General features: G+C 41.5%; 1 protein-coding gene across 1 annotated transcript in view; it reads right to left on the bottom strand.

Moving 5' to 3' along the window:
* Positions 1–14,544: 14,544 nt before the first annotated feature.
* Positions 14,545–16,153, bottom strand: part of tnfsf10l (TNF superfamily member 10, like) — a 45,556-nt gene continuing 43,947 nt past the window's right edge. Inside the window, exons 5-7 of the mRNA XM_034557666.1 lie at positions 15,504–15,667; positions 14,833–14,943; positions 14,545–14,733 (exon numbers count right to left, since the gene is read on the bottom strand). Of these exons, the coding sequence (XP_034413557.1) occupies positions 14,548–14,733; positions 14,833–14,943; positions 15,504–15,667 (461 nt within the window). The 3' untranslated portion in view covers positions 14,545–14,547. The remainder of the gene's footprint in view (positions 14,734–14,832; positions 14,944–15,503; positions 15,668–16,153) is intronic.

Below are 16,153 nucleotides of genomic sequence, written 5' to 3'. Positions count from 1 at the left end.
GAACACAAAGGGTTCAGAATTATATTAATTCACTTGTAAATGTTTTAAACTACTGTATTTACATGTGTATTAAAATAAAAACGTTTTAATATCCCAAACTACAAATAAAAACATAGAATGACATTACGGTGAAAACGTTGTGTGTTCTTTGAAGGCAGAGAAAACGAGCCAATCGGACTTCAGTGTTTCAAAGAGATTTAACAGGCGTCAAAACTGATAACTTCAACCTAAATTAATTTAGCCTTTTTTTAAGTTACCTGGCTTAGTGCCGCATCCTTCAGGAGCCGTCACACACTGAATAAGAGTCCCCCAAAAATCAATGTTTTTTTTTGGTTTGATGCCTGAAATAAGGTTAACACAAAGCGTCAGAGATTTGAACATATAAAACACCTAATTTAATACCCCTCTAGTGAATATTGAAAGTGTTTAAATAAAAACCACAAAGGTCTTCGGGGACGTTAAACATTTTAATTTAATTTTACTTCCTTCTGCCAATTGCGTTCACGCTTTCAAAAAACAAATTGTAAAAAGCGGTGTTCACATGTGACGATTATCCTGAAACATGCAAGTATTATAAACTTTTGTTTTGGGTTCGGCCCAAAAGAATTACAAACTTTATTGACACGTCGGAGCGACACAAGCATTCATTTATAAGCCGAGTTTCTGGCCACATTCACCATTTTAGGAGAGGACCGTGTGCAGCGTTTATCGCCGCCGACGACGACCACGACGTTCATGACGGCTGTAAACCGTGAACCGCAACTTTAGGGGCGCTTAAGTTCTGAGATTTCGTGGCTACAAAACGGACCTCCATTTGAAGGGGTTATTCGGAGAACTGATCTCTCCCAGAAGGCCCACACCTTCGCTGGTAATGAAATAGTTTGAACCCCTCCTGAACTCCGGAGGTTTCTGGGGAAGTTCGAGAAGAGGCCGACAAACTATTTCAGCCATAAGAAAACACGGTGCACCCCCCCCCCCCATATTTACGAGCCGAGTCGCACAGATATGTTTGAGCCGCCGCCGGTAGTTAATCAAATGAAACGACCCCGGGAAAAAAAAGAAAGGGGAACGTCATTCCTTGGTTTGGGGTGACGCGACGCACTTCTTTTCAAAGGTCAAAGGGTCGATTTGAATCGAGAGAAAAGTGGGGAAAAAAGAAATGGATCAGATGGATGTTGTTTTTTTCCACTGCTGGACATCGTGTCGTCATCTCCCTCCAAGGACGCTGGAAACTAGCTTGAGGTCACTATAATCCCCACTGCACGAAACCAGCACTGTTGTTGTGTTTACTTCATGGAACACACACACACACACACACAAAACGCTCTCAACCACAGCTATAATTTCATCTTACTCCCGCATTGATTATTCTATTTTTCACCTATGGTTTTAAGTGTTTTTGCTAATGTAGCTAACGGTAGAAACCAGCTAACTGACGGCTAGCATGTTTTTGTAATGTTTTGGCGATTAATTTAATTCTTTAAGGAAGAACAATGGAGCATGTAATCTTTATTTTGAACTAGATGCCCAAAGCAAGGCTGGGTTGAACATTTAAAACATTTAATTTAATTGTTTTGTAAGGTAAGAGCCTGCGTATGTTTTGCAATCGAAAGGATAAAAATGAATGAACGCCTTCCAGCCCGAAACAAACACGGACCAGTGGAGGTTTGATCTGCTTCTGGAGGTCCTGCCTGTGTCTGGTATTTAAATTAAATGTGTTTTCACTTCTTTTTATTTTAGTATCACAGAACAGGTGATGCAGATGTAGCTCCGCGATAGAAAGATTAAATTAGGGAACTGCTTAGTTTTGTTATATTTTGCAGTATAATGTCATTTACACAATATTCCTGAAAGTTTGACCAGGATATCGGCCAAATATATATAAGACATGCACTCTGTGAGCAGAAAGAGAAACACATGTGCAGTGTAACGCAACCCAGTGCAAAAACAAAAGCAATAAATTCTACTTTTACCGAACTTTGACTGTTAATTTTTAATTAACACTATTGGAGAAGTGTTGATTCAGCTTTATAGTGTTTTATGAATAGAGTTGGATGAACTTTGCGCGGCATGAAAAAACCAGAAAGAGTCTCCAGACATCGTCGACGAGAATTTTAATCGCCCTCGAGTCGTGTTCGTCTGAAAAGCACCGACGCCGGTTTTCAGTGGGTCGCATATTTAGCATATTTTCAACGTGGCTCAGATTGCTATCAACAGTAACCTCCAGTCAAGTTTGTTTTCATACCCAACGCCATGCTTTTGACATGATCCTCCACACATTGATCCCATTCCCAGTCTGGGCGCCTTTTAGGCTTTTTTCAGAACATTCTGCAGATGTGTTTTATCAACCCGTTTACTATCGGATAGAGGGATCATGGCTTTAAAGAGCCTGTAAAGGCTCAATACGTTTTACGAAAAAATAAATATTTATTGCTTCCTACAAAAGTAGTCCCTCTCGATCGTAGGAATGTGTGGCCGTGGCATTCTCTCTACTGTCCACCAGGGGGCGACTCCTGGTTGTATAGAAGTATATGCTTCATGTGTTAAAGCTACATTCTCTCTACTGACCACCAGGGGGCGACTCCTGGTTGTATAAAGTCTATGATTCATGTGTTAAAGCTGCATTCTCTCTACTGACCACCAGGGGGCGACTCCTGGTTGTATAGAAGTATATGATTCATGTGTTAAAGCTGCATTCTCTCTACTGACCACCAGGGGGCGACTCCTCTGGTTGTATAGAAGTCTATGCTTCATGTGTTAAAGCTGCATTCTCTCTACTGACCACCAGGGGGCGACTCCTCTGGTTGTATAGAAGTCTATGCTTCATGTGTTAAAGCTGCATTCTCTCTACTGACCACCAGGGGGCGACTCCTCTGGTTGTATAGAAGTCTATGCTTCATGTGTTAAAGTTGCATTCTCTCTACTGACCACCAGGGGGAGACTCCTCTGGTTGTATAGAAGTCTATGCTTCTATGGGCTATAAGGTGATTGACAGGTCTCTCAGATCTCTCTACATCACTCCTCAGATTTAGAAGACCTCATTCTTTTGTCTCTTTTGGTTTTATTTGTCTCTTTTAGCCCTTTTGATCCTTTTTGTTACATTCAACTAATATTTATATATTTAAAATGAAAGTTGTTTTTGCTGCTTGCTCTCTGAAATAATAATTGACTTGTTTCATTGAAGAATAGCTGCTAACAAAACATTTCATTTCCCATAATTCTTCCTAATAAAAAGCTCCATGTTATAAAGACTTTATGACATTTAGATAATGAAGAGAGAAAAAAGAAAAGTGACAGAAAAACAACCAATCGGCCGACAATAAAAACAAATAAATAGTTAAAAAAACCAAGAGAGGAGGATCATATTTTATGAAGGGGAAAAAGGCAAAAGCATAGAATTATATATGATCCATATATCTGAATCGAGACCAATACCAATATTTGTATTTTATTTCAAATCTGTCAAAGCATGCTGTTAGCTTGTACAGTTAGTTTGTCGTTTTTTAAGCTTTCTTTTTAGTGTTTAAGAGCAGAAACCATTCGAGTTTGGTCCATAAAAGAGAATCAACTTTTTTTATTTACTCCATTCTCCATAAGTTATCCATTAAAAAAAAAGCTCTGCTTTAAAATATCCAATAGCCAGAACGAAAACATCTCTGAAGAATCCCTTCAATTAGAACATTGACATAATAATAATAATAATAATAATAATAAACCTGCCCTTTCTCTCTGGATACTAAAACAACAGTCGGTCAAAATATTATTTCACACGGTGAACAAATTAATTCTCACCCGCTCAACGAGGATTTCTATGAAAACTGGCAACGACCGTGTTAATATTACTTATCGGACGACGTGTATCGAACCCATGAAATATGATTTATCCGTGCAGCGCTTCCTCTCTTATTTGAATAGTTTTCTTGACGTTTGGGTGCCTCCCTTTCTTTAAATTTGGTCTTGGCATTGTACTTCTGGAATAAACCTCTTTTCTCAGATATATATATATATATATATATATGTGTGTGTGTGTGTGTGAAAAAGCGAAGACTCTGAGCCCCATTTTCTAATTCTCCACGGCTGGTTTCTTCAGCTTCCTGCCTTTAAGACCTTATCAAAGGCTTTAATAATGTGCGTTGCCTCATTGCAGCTGCATTGTTCAGTTGCCCCGCGAGGTATTCTGTAACTCCCTTTTCCAATCGCCGGGAGTCGGGCCGCAAGGTTTAAACAGTAGTATTGTTCTCAAGAGAAGTGTGTGTGTGTGCGTTTGTCTGGCCCCACTTAGTCTCTTCAGGATGTTTTGGGTTTTTTTTCTGTGTGTGTGTGCTAGCGAGCTTTGCAGCTTTTATGAAACTAATTTCCTGGCCGGTTCTTAGGAAAACAGAGAGTATGTTGGGTAATATGCAGGAGAGAACGGCAGCACTGTTGATATGAAGTGTGTGTGTGTGTGTGTGTGTGTGTGTGTGTGACGGAGGGGAAGGCGGGTGGAGTATGAGGAGAATGCTGATATGGAGATAACTGCATGCATGTAGGTGGCTGTGTGTGTGTGTGTGTCTTTCAGGAAGGGTGGTACTCCTTCAGGAGGCTGGGGGGGGTCAAACAAAGCGAGAGGTCTTTTGTTAACACTCGTATGAAAACACGGCGAGAGAGATGGAAGATAACGGGTTCGGTGTGACCGACGGCCTCCGTCGCTCACAAAGCAGTTAACAGTTTCTGGAATGGCTGCGTTCAGAAAAACGTGATTGATTATTAACGACGTTAAGATGCGGAAACCTGTGAAGACGTGGTGGAGGTTGTGCACAGCCACAGATGTGGTGCACGGAGGGGGAGATTTGGGGTCGTATATTTCTTAACTTGCCGTCAATAATATTATATGTGTACATAACATAATTATGTAATTAGCAGAACATCAACCTGCAGAAACGGTGCGTCCGTTCTACTGTTTGTGGAGCATTTTAAAGGCTTTTAGAACTTTGTTTTGATGATTCTTTTCTAAAGGAATTGTAAACGAGAAGTGTCGTTACGACTCCTCGTATCGATAACGCTCTGCTCGACACTACTGATACAATTATGCATTTAAAACAATGAACCCTCTGCAGATTAAAAAAAGTCTAGGAGCGCCGGAAACTTCAACTAAACGCCCGAAATGCCTGAGAAGGCATTTGACTCGAAAGCAGCATCTTTCACGAGCTCAGCGCCTCCTTCCCCCCCCCCGCCACCGACTAAGTTGAGAGAAGAGACATGAAAGAGTCTTTGTCGCAGTCAATATGTGTGAGAAGCTCCAGGAGTGTCTTTTTTGCATGTGGTCCAAAGCTGATTTATTCCCCGGCGGCCATTCCGACATCGGCAAATGAATCGGGGATCTGCCCGGCGAGTCAACGCGGCTGTCCTCCGTTGACCCTCGCGGTTTCAACGCCTTCCTCAGAACCGCCCGTCGGCCATCTTGAGAAACCCGTGAAGATGATGTATTGGCAGACGGTCTCAGGGCCTTAAACTGTCTCTGAATGCATCCAGTGAACGCCTCATTCCAGAGGAAAAAGACTCATTCTCTCTTTAAGGACAAGTTAAAGTGGTTTACTACTAATACTACTCTATTAATACTCAAAAACTCAGATTGTTCACGTCTTTATTCTCCTCTTCATTCATCTGTGTTTTAGTAAAAAAAAAATATATATATCAAATCCAAGTTGAAAGTTGTTCTCTGTGAAATAACCCAGCTAATGTTGGAAAAACAACAAATTCCATATCTGTCAATGGGGCAACAGTGTTTTGCTGACGCTGGCACATTTACAGAAATGTTCAGTCACGATTGAATAGACGTGTAAATAAATAAAACGTCCAGACGTTACCGATAGTGACTCGCAGATCGACGACGCTGTGCTTTTGTAAGGGAATCGCTGTATTTTCTCGCCCATCAATCAAAGAGATTAATCTGACGGCTGCAAAAAAAAATAAAAATCTTTACTTCAAACTCTGTTAAGTCAACAGTGTGACGAAGCCGGCGCTGTGATCGGTTATTTTAAGAAACTGTGCGAAACCGATTTGTGCTGCTGAGGAACCAGCGGCCTCGTGTGCAGCTCTCTGCCACTTTCATTCAGTTTCAGATCCTTGTTTTGGTTTCGCGGTCCTCCTCGTCCGTCCTGATCTCACCGATCTGCAAAAAATACAGTTTTTATGCTCAGTAAAAAATACAGTTTTTATGCCGAAAACAGTAAAATACAGTTTTTATGCCAGTAAAATACAGTTTTTATGCCGAAAACAGTAAAATACAGTTTTTATGCTCAGTAAAAAATACAATTTTTATGCCGAAAACAGTAAAATACAGTTTTTATGCTCAGTAAAAAATACAATTTTTATGCCGAAAACAGTAAAATACAGTTTTTATGCCGAAAACAGTAAAATACAGTTTTTATGCCAGTAAAATACAGTTTTTATGCCGAAAACAGTAAAATACTGTTTTTATGCCGTTTTTTTGAAATGTGATATCCAAAACTCTTCCTACTTTTTTGTTCTGGATTTTAAAGAGGTTGCTCGAGAGGTTATTCTGCAATAGCGGATGCAGCGGCAGATGTTGAACCGCGCCGGTCTTGATACCCTTTGTTGCTGCTGCCTGTATCCACTCGGATGGGGCTGTCTTAGGTTGACGCCCCACATCAGGAGAACTTCAGTGGCCTCCTCCCGCCTCCCTGAGGAGGAACACCATGTCAGCATCTGTAACGGAGGCTCAGGTTGCCGTCCATGTGAAATATATAACGGATAATGACGACGGAGCATTTGTCTGCTGTTGACATCCATCCACTGAAACCACCGGACATGTTTTCAGCAAAAGTCTTCTCTTCTACAGATGTATTCAGATGTTTTAGTGAAGTAAAAGTTGGCCTGGGTTTAAAATCTTAAATTAAAACACAGAAGTATTAGCAGCTAAATATACTTAAAGTACCAAAAGTCACTAATGTTGCAGCAGGTAAGAGTGGAAACCAGTTCAGATACTGGGAACGGAAATAAATACCAGAAAAACACAAACCTCGCAATTGAGAATTAAAATGGAAACGATAGACTAAAAAAAAAAAAATATAATATACTGTACATGTTGAAAAATGTCCCTTGAATATTGACACGCCTCTTCAATACATTCATAGTCCCATATCTGCCGCATGTTGACGTCTTTTCCTCGCCCCTGAACATGCATAATGCCCTTCGCATTCCCATCTCTGTGCAGCCGAATATTCCTTAAAACATCCAGAGATAATATCGCAAACCAGCACATCGGTTGTTTTATACGCTTTTTTAAATAAAGGCTTGAAAGCGGAAAAACAGCCGAGCGGGTCAAAGGTTTAAGACCCATATTTATGACGTTTTATTAATGATGAATCACCCGCTCATCTTTTAGCTGCCAGTTCAAGCGTACTAAAAGGCATGTTGGAAATTCACAACACATTTCGGAAGACCGTCCCAAAAAAAATGGGAACCAAATGGTTCAGAACAGCATTTATTTGTTCATAGATATTTTTATCGTTGTTGTCCCGTCTGCGAGTTTAAAAACAAAACTTTTTCGTTTTAATTTCACGTTACAAAAAAAAAGGGAAAAATAACTAAATCTGCCAGAAGCCCCACGGTTTGCACATCGTGTATCAGGCAAAGACATTACCAAACATTTAGGCTGGAATTCGACAAATTATGGACACGTTTGGATCAAACTTTACCCGACAGCCGCTGCAATTATCAGTAAATACTGGCCGAGGTAATGACACCCGGAGCCAAGGTGAGCCGCAGTCACGGTGCACCTTTCAAACTGATTAAAAGCACATTGGAGGCTTCGGGGAGTAAATTGTAGGTTCCGTGTTCACGTTTTATGGAGCCAACATTTAACGTGAGACGGCGCCTGTAGTCGATCACAGCGTCTCGGATCCTTTAATGAAGTTAAGAGTACTAATACCACAGCGTTAGAAATACTCCACTGTCAAGTATACATCCTTCATTTAACTCCTGGCTCGTCAAACACACATCAACGCGTCATATTCTTTGAGATAATAATAAGATATCCTGTGTTCAGCAGCGTTTTTCCAGATTCAGCCAAGAGGCTTTTTAAAGAGTTTATTCTCTAAACTTCTGGAGATACGTTGTTTTCACTGGGCAGAAAAACTGTAATCTTTATATTTCTAAATCTAAATCTAATCTATAATCTAAATATTTGTCTCTGAGATATAGTGAAGTGGAAGTACGAGGTGACATAAAAAGGAAATACTAAAAGTAAAAGTACCTCAGATTTGTACTGAAAGACAGTACTTGGGTAAATATACTTGGAATGGGCTGCTATAATATACATTATAGGTATAATTTAAACAAATTAATTATTTTAGTCTGTTTAATAAATTAAATGTTTAAATCTGGTTCAGTCACTATGAATTGAACTCCCACTGAAACGTTGAATGCAAGTTATGCGTTTTATTATAAATGACTCAAAAAGCTAAAAGGCACTTTATTATAACACACAAATGAGCATTATTTTTAAAAAGGTCCTATCGGCAATCAATTAAAGAACTGTTTTTTTAAAAGGCGCATTAAACGACATTCAGAGCGTTAATATAGCAGAAAAAAACACTATTATCTGTGTGTTTAGCACCTTTTCGTAGCTTTTTATTGAACAATGTCCACTGTGCATTCACCATAACGAAATAAATAATTAAGCGTGAACTTTAAGGGTGCTTTTGAAAGGCACGAAGTTGCCGGTTCGAATCCCTGCAACAGCTCCGAGGAGGTTTGTGACCGTAAGAGGAGCCGCTCCGTGTCCCACGATGCCAATCTGTGGTCCAGGGAACCCCCCTGGTGGACCCAGACATGTGGTCCTGCTCGTCGTGTGTTTGTGAGAGATTACCTTTACTCTGAAGCGTGGACAACGCCGCCCGTCTGCACCTCTTCATGGGGCACTTTGTTGCTCTGCGTTCACGCGTATACTTGTATAAGTTTTGTGTTTTTGTGCTTCTCGAATTTCCTCTGTAGAAACGCTCTGGGAGGCCGGCGGTCTGGACTACGGTTCCCATCTTCGGTGTTGGTTTTGGTCCCTCTGCCTCGATGCCAGACGATTTTATTCATTTAGCTGTCGTACTTTTTATGAGCCGAAGATGTTTCAATTTAATCTCATTGGTTCAGATGCACCTGGAGGAGCTAAAGATTTAATTAGATTATAAATAGAATATATACTGATTTTGTTTAGTTTACATACGTTTAAGAAAAGGCTGGAGGCTAGAAGCTGGAGGCTAGAAGCTGGAGGCTGGAGGCTAGAAGCTGGAGACTGGAGGCTAGAAGCTGGAGGCTGGAGGCTAGAAGCTGGAGGCTGGAGGCTAGAAGCTGGAGACTGGAGGCTAGAAGCTGGAGACTGGAGGCTAGAAGCTGGAGGCTAGAAGCTAGAGGCTGGATGCTAGATGTTGGAGGCTGGAGACTGGAGGCTAGAAGCTGGAGGCTAGAAGCTGGAGACTGGAAGCTAGAAGCTGGAGACTGGAAGATGGAGGCTGGAAGATGGAGGCTAGAGGCTGAAAGCTAGAAGCTGGAGACTATAAGCTAGAGGCTGGAAGATGGAGGCTAGAGGCTGTAAGCTAGAAGCTGGAGACTAGAAGCTAGAGGCTGGAAGATGGAGGCTAGAGGCTGAAAGCTAGAAGCTGGAGACTATAAGCTAGAGGCTGGAAGATGGAGGCTAGAGGCTGAAAGCTAGAAGCTGGAGACTATAAGCTAGAGGCTGTAAGATGGAGGCTAGAGGCTGTAAGATAGAAGCTGGAGACTATAAGCTAGAGGCTGGAAGATGGAGGCTAGAGGCTGTAAGCTAGAAGCTGGAGACTAGAAGCTAGAGGCTGGAAGATGGAGGCTAGAGGCTGAAAGCTAGAAGCTAGAGGCTGGTTCACGCCGCATAAGTAGCGTCTTTCTGACGGCGGTTTCTAACGCTGAAACATTTTTAGAAATGGAAAACCACTTTTGAGCAGAACCAAACACACAAGACCTAATTAATAACACACACAGAGAGAGAGTATTCTTTACGTAAATATGGAACATGGGAGTTATTCAATAATGCAAACGGAGCTGCCAAGTTCAACAGTAGTGGGCCGTGGTCGCGTATTGGACTCGCAGCAGACCGCTAACTGTTAGTTTCAAATGTCAGCACACACTCACACACACACACACTTTCTCCCTCACTCTCTATATATAAATATAAATATATATAAACTGACAGTTTTGTACAGCTGATGAATTTGATTGGCCTATAAGTTGTTTTTACTTTGAGAAATGCACGTCTGAGCTGCACTTTTCTCCCAAATCTGATACGATCACCATGGCGACTTCGGTGCTGAATAACGTGGTCGTGGGTTTGGCTGGGCGTTTTGTTTATTTTATGTTTTATATTTTTCTTACCGTTTCTTCGTGGGTTTTCATGGGAATCGGAGGAGACTTCGGAGCAGTCGGATTTGTATTTTGTTGTTCACTCTGAACTCCAGCACACTGAATCTAAAATAAAACATTGAGTGACGGTATAATTGAGTGTTAATCCTTTCAAGCTTCAGTTTTTTGCCACATCTTACAAAGGCAATAAAGTAGGCAATGCAATTTGCAACGATGAACACTAATCAATATGTGACTGCGTGGCAGATTTCTGCTCTCAAAAGTTTTCAGAAACTATTTAGCTGTAAAAATAAAAAGTTTTGCCAGCTGGCCGCCATGTTGCGCAACATCGAGACAAAAAAAACGATGCATTGCCCATCGGGCGGAGAGAATCGGACCGCTCCGAGTTCCTTCACGTCTTTGGTGGACATTTGGTGGATTTCCAACAGATCACCTGATTAGGACGTGAACACCGTCAAACGCCCTCAAAACTGTAAACTAATAAAACCGTCCCCCAGGTCGTGTATATATATATCAACCGACCGCATCGGTAAACGACGCCCCTTTTGTAGCTTTTTGGTTTCCTCGTCTCCAATTGAGAAGATTTGGGACCTGGTCCCACAGGTAATGTGTTCAGGATTAACAGAGTTTATGAGAGAGCTGCAGATGAAGAACATCTCCACCCAGGGAGACTTAATTAACGGCGCAGAGATGCGTCCGCCCGCAGAGGAAGCGAGATCAAAGCGAGCCGAAGGGTCGATGCCGACTGAACAGCTGTTGATTTATTCACAGTGGGATGCTTTATTGTGGTCCTACGGGCCGCTGCTCGTACGGGGGGGTCAAAGGTCAGGAGGCGGACCAGGAACCCGTGAGTGGCTTTCTTCAGCAGAGTGAGTGCATCCTATACCACCAAGGCTCATATCTATAGTTTATTTAGATATATTTGTATTTATATATATATACGTAAGTATATATACTGTATATTTGTATCTAAAAATATAGTATATAATAATATAATAATAATATAGAGTATAAATATATATATTTGTATATATAAAAATATATACACATGTATATGCATACTTATATATTTGTGTATATATATGTGTATATACATATTATATGTATATATTTATATACACGTGTTTATATGTATGTATATATTTATATACATGTGTATGTATATATATTTATATATACATTGTACAATTATTTTGATCTTTTACTTAAATGAACAGTGTGTAACGATTTATTGGCAGAAATATAATATAATATCAGTGCTGTAAATGCACCTCAAAGCTCTGAATGAGGCCCTGAAAGCTGCACCGCCGTGTTTCTACAGAAGCCCAGAAAGGACAAACTAAACCCTGAGAGGGACTTTAGTGTTGCGCATGACCTGATGACGATGTGACTCTGTGAAGGTCGCGGCTCCATGTTGAGGTCTTTCCGTGGGCGTGTCTTTTGACCTTCAAAGGACCGAAGCCCCGCCCACTGGCCAGCCCATCCCTGCCACTCAGTAAACGAACACGGGGAGAGTTCTTCAAATATTTGTTTATTTTTCTCAGCAACAATTGTGCTACACATGTTCACAGCTACAAAACCGTCCAGTACAAACAGACACATTCAATGCAGAAGTTTCCCCAGCTTTCCCGCCGCGGTAATGTGTGTGTGTGTGTGTGTGTGTGTGTGTGTGTACGTTGCATTAGCACCATCGCTCCACCTTGTTTTCAGTGATCTGTTGGTGCTGGTCGGAGTGCAAGGAAGCAAATGCTTGTTGAAGTTGACCCTGAATAATAAACCAACCCGGGCCCAGGTTTACGTGTGTGTGTGTGTGTGTGTGTGTGTGTGTGGTGGAGAGAAACCCAAACGTGAGCAGGTGTGTGCCACCCAGCAGGAAAAAGTATATACATATATATTTATATCGATAGCAGCTACAACAGCAATCAGACTAAATTCAATTTGCCTCCAATTTTGGGCTTTGCGCATCAAAATAAACGTTGTGTTGTCGTGTTTGTGTAGCTATGAAACCGTGCACAGAGGACACACACACACAGGTATGTGTGAAGGCTCTCTCAGGGAAAACCAAGCACACACACACACACACACTCACTGACAACTACCAGATGGCACATGCCGTGTGGATAAATGAGTGTGTGTGTTTTTGTGTGTGCCTTCACAATGTGACACGGGATGATGTGTGTGTGTGTCTGCGGAGCACGGACCAGCCAGGAGGTGCGAGGTGTGTGTGTGTGTGTGTGTGTGTGTGTGTGTGTCGGGGTCGAGTGCAGGGCTACTTGGTGCATGGTTTATGTCTGAATATATCCTCTCGCTCCATCCAAATCTTTCTTTATGTGCGTCTGCGTTTTGTTAATAATACATTTTCTTCTCTTTTTTTTTGTGTGTGTTCACTGAACTGGTTTATATGGTGTATCAGTGTCAGAAGGGTACTAAAATGTCTGTGTGTGTTTCCAGTAGTATATATTAATATATATATTTATTAATATATATATATATATGTTAATATATATATATTAAATATATATATATATATATATATTAATATATGTATATATATATTAATATATGTTTATATATATATATATATATTAAATATATATAATATATATATTTATATATATATATATATATTTAATATATATATATTAATATATGTATATATATATATTAATATATGTTTATATATATATATATATTAAATATATATAATATATATATTTATATATATATATATATATATATATATATATATATATATATATATATATATCACTAGAATTAACCTGGTTGCTTATTGGGAATAAGCCGGCTTTCGGTATCCAGATGTTATTTTTGGGGTAATTTTGTGTGTTTTTAATGCTTAGTGGCAACTTTATTGCATCGGTGATTAGCGGGGCAGAAGGTGGCCTCGGTTAAGACTCCTCGTGAGTACATTTTAATGTAAAGCAGCTCCTTCCAACAAGTTCAAACATGGCTTTTAACATTTTTTGATTGAATGTCTTTCGCTCTGAAAAGCCGCCCCGGACCGCCGGCATCTCTCTTTTTTCGGCTCGGTTGCTCAACTCGTATCCTTCAAACTAAATAAAGCGAACGCAGCTTCACAGAGTCGAGACGGAGAGAGATCGGGAAGTGGAAGTGACAGGAGAGAGAGAGAGAGAGAGAGAGAGATCAACAACGCGGGGCCACGCCCCCTTTTTCTTTTGTTTCCTTCTCATTCTTTCTCTCTCTTCCTCCTCCTCCCTCTCGTGTTGCTTCTCACAGTCTCGTTACTGTGTCCAGACAAAGCAATCCCATCCTCATCTCAAAAGAAACAACAACAACAAACAAATGTCTCTGCGTTAAAATCCACAGATCTGGTGTTGCGTAACGTCCCCCAGTGGTTGTAAGTAAAAAAATCAAACACATGAATCACCAGTTCATCGTCTCACTCCTCATCCATTCATACGTACAGCGCTCCGTTGGCACGCGTTATTAAAAGAAACTAAAAGAAAAGAAGTTTATTCCACGCGTTGCTTTGGTTTGATCGTTCCGCTTTCTTCCTCCTGCGGAGGATTTGTTTTTTATTTTTATTTTTTTACTTTTTCTGTGTACATTCTTCGGTCTCTGCGTCCAAAATCCGAGAGGAGGGTTTTTTTTTCTTTTTTCCGACTGCTTCCCACAACAACAAAAGAAAAAGAGGGCCACTGACGTGCGGCGAGACGACGCCCCCCCCCCCCCCCCCTCCCCCGAGGGTCGATTCTCACCCGAAGGTTTCTCTGGCGTTTTGTTTTTCTAAACAACCGTGAAAAAAAAAAATCTAATATCCTCACACCTCACCTTGACTGCACGTGCATCGTTCTGCATCTTCGTGCATCTTTGTGCATCTTCGTGCATCCTTGTGCATCTTCGTGCATCCTTGTGCATCTTCGTGCATCTTTGTGCATCCTTGTGCATCCTTGTGCATCTTTGTGCATCATTCTTTTAAGGAAGTCAAATCCACGAAGCCTAAAAAAAAAAAAAAAAAACCTCCCCTCTTCCTCTTCCATCCTTCATTGTATCAGTCCAAGCCAACTTTAAAGGAATCCCAGATCCCCTCTGTTTCTCTTCTCTCCACTCAAGAAGAACCCCCTCCTCCTCCCCCTCCTCCTCCCCCTCCTCCTCCTCCTCCTCCTCCTCCTCCTCTTCTCAGAGGTCCAGCCGGAAGGCGCCGAAGTAGCTGGAGGAGTCGTCGGCGTTGACCATCGTCGGGGACGAGACGGACACGAAGAGCTCGTCTCCGGCCCTCAGCTCGAACAGCCCCCCCTGGTAGACGGAGTGCAGGGCGTACTCGGCGTCCGGAGCCCAGCACTTGGTGCCCACCCCCTTCAGGAGCTGGAGGCGGGACAAAGGGCGGTCAAACAGGTGAGACGTGACCGACAGGTGAGACGTGACTGAATGGGAGGGGGGAGGGGAGGGGGGGGGGTCTCGTACCTGGATGGGGCTCGGGTAGGAGGTCTTCTTGTAGACGCACTGCACCAGCTGGTGGCTCACGCTGCGCTGGTCTCCGTCGCTGGCCGCCGGGGACGGGTAGCGGAAATACACCTGGAGGCAGGACGGAGCGCGTTACCGTCATCTCATTGGTCTAAAACGTTTAAATCCTAAAACATTCGTTTGAATTATAAAACATGTGGATTTATAGCCTTTCTCTATTTGAGAAGATTATTATAAAAGAGTTTATAAATTACAACTCTTGAGCTCTGAGAACTTTCTTTGGACAATTTGTCCCTATTTCCTTATATTAATTTATATATATATATATTGATACATGATATATTATATTTTAGTCTATTGATTGAGATTAAAAAATAATGCAAATAATCATAATTTGCTGCTATATTTTGAATTGGAGCATCCGCCAACGTGCATGTTGTTGGTGGGTTAATTATATATAAAGTTAATATATAATTAAGTTAATATATTTATTAAATATATTTGAGCAGTAGTTCTGGTTTGTGATTCAAGATGAAATAAAATAAGTAGTGCACCACCATCACGTCAGAGATAAAGCTTAACAAACTAAAATAGTCGTTTCATTAATACAAAATATAATTTCCTGTTTGTTGTCAACATTACAAACAAACAAACAAACAACTGAAGCTCACCTGTGAGTACAGGTAGTACCGCCCGTCCTGAGGCACTCGCAGCCTCCCGTTGGACAGGGTCATGTTGTGCAGGTGAGCTCCGAAGCTCTGATTGGCCCACGTGCGCACCACGTGGCGACAGGACTGGTGGAGACCCGGCGTGGGGATCGGGTAGGGCGGTAACCCTGCAGGTGAGACAAACAAACAAACAAATAAACAAACAAACAAACAAACAAACATGTGAACGTGGGACCAGAACAAGCGTGTCTCTTCCCGTTTGCATCATTTCCTCTCTACTCCACGTCTTCAGCATTCGTGTGTGTGTCGGTGTGTGTGTGTGTGTGTGTGCGTGTGTGTAAATGTAAATGTAAATGCACTGGCTTGTCCAACACGCTATTGTTTCCGTCGTACTTCCTTATGAGAAATCCAGACTGAGTGTGTGCGTGTGTGGACCTCATCCTCTCTTCCTTCACACTCACACACACACACACACACACACACACACACACACACACACACACACACACACACACACACACACACACACACACACACACACACACACAGCTTTGGGTTTTATTCCAGGAACAAAAGAAATGGCCTCCGGCAGACAGGAAGTGACATTTATTGGAATGTGAATCTTTTTAACTCGATTTAATATTTGAAGAACG

The sequence above is a fragment of the Cyclopterus lumpus genome, chromosome 18 (assembly GCF_009769545.1).
Source record: "Cyclopterus lumpus isolate fCycLum1 chromosome 18, fCycLum1.pri, whole genome shotgun sequence".
NCBI lineage: Eukaryota > Metazoa > Chordata > Actinopteri > Perciformes > Cyclopteridae > Cyclopterus > Cyclopterus lumpus.
The sequence above is the reverse complement of the archived record's forward strand: the minus strand, read 5'-3'. Positions and strand labels throughout refer to the sequence as shown.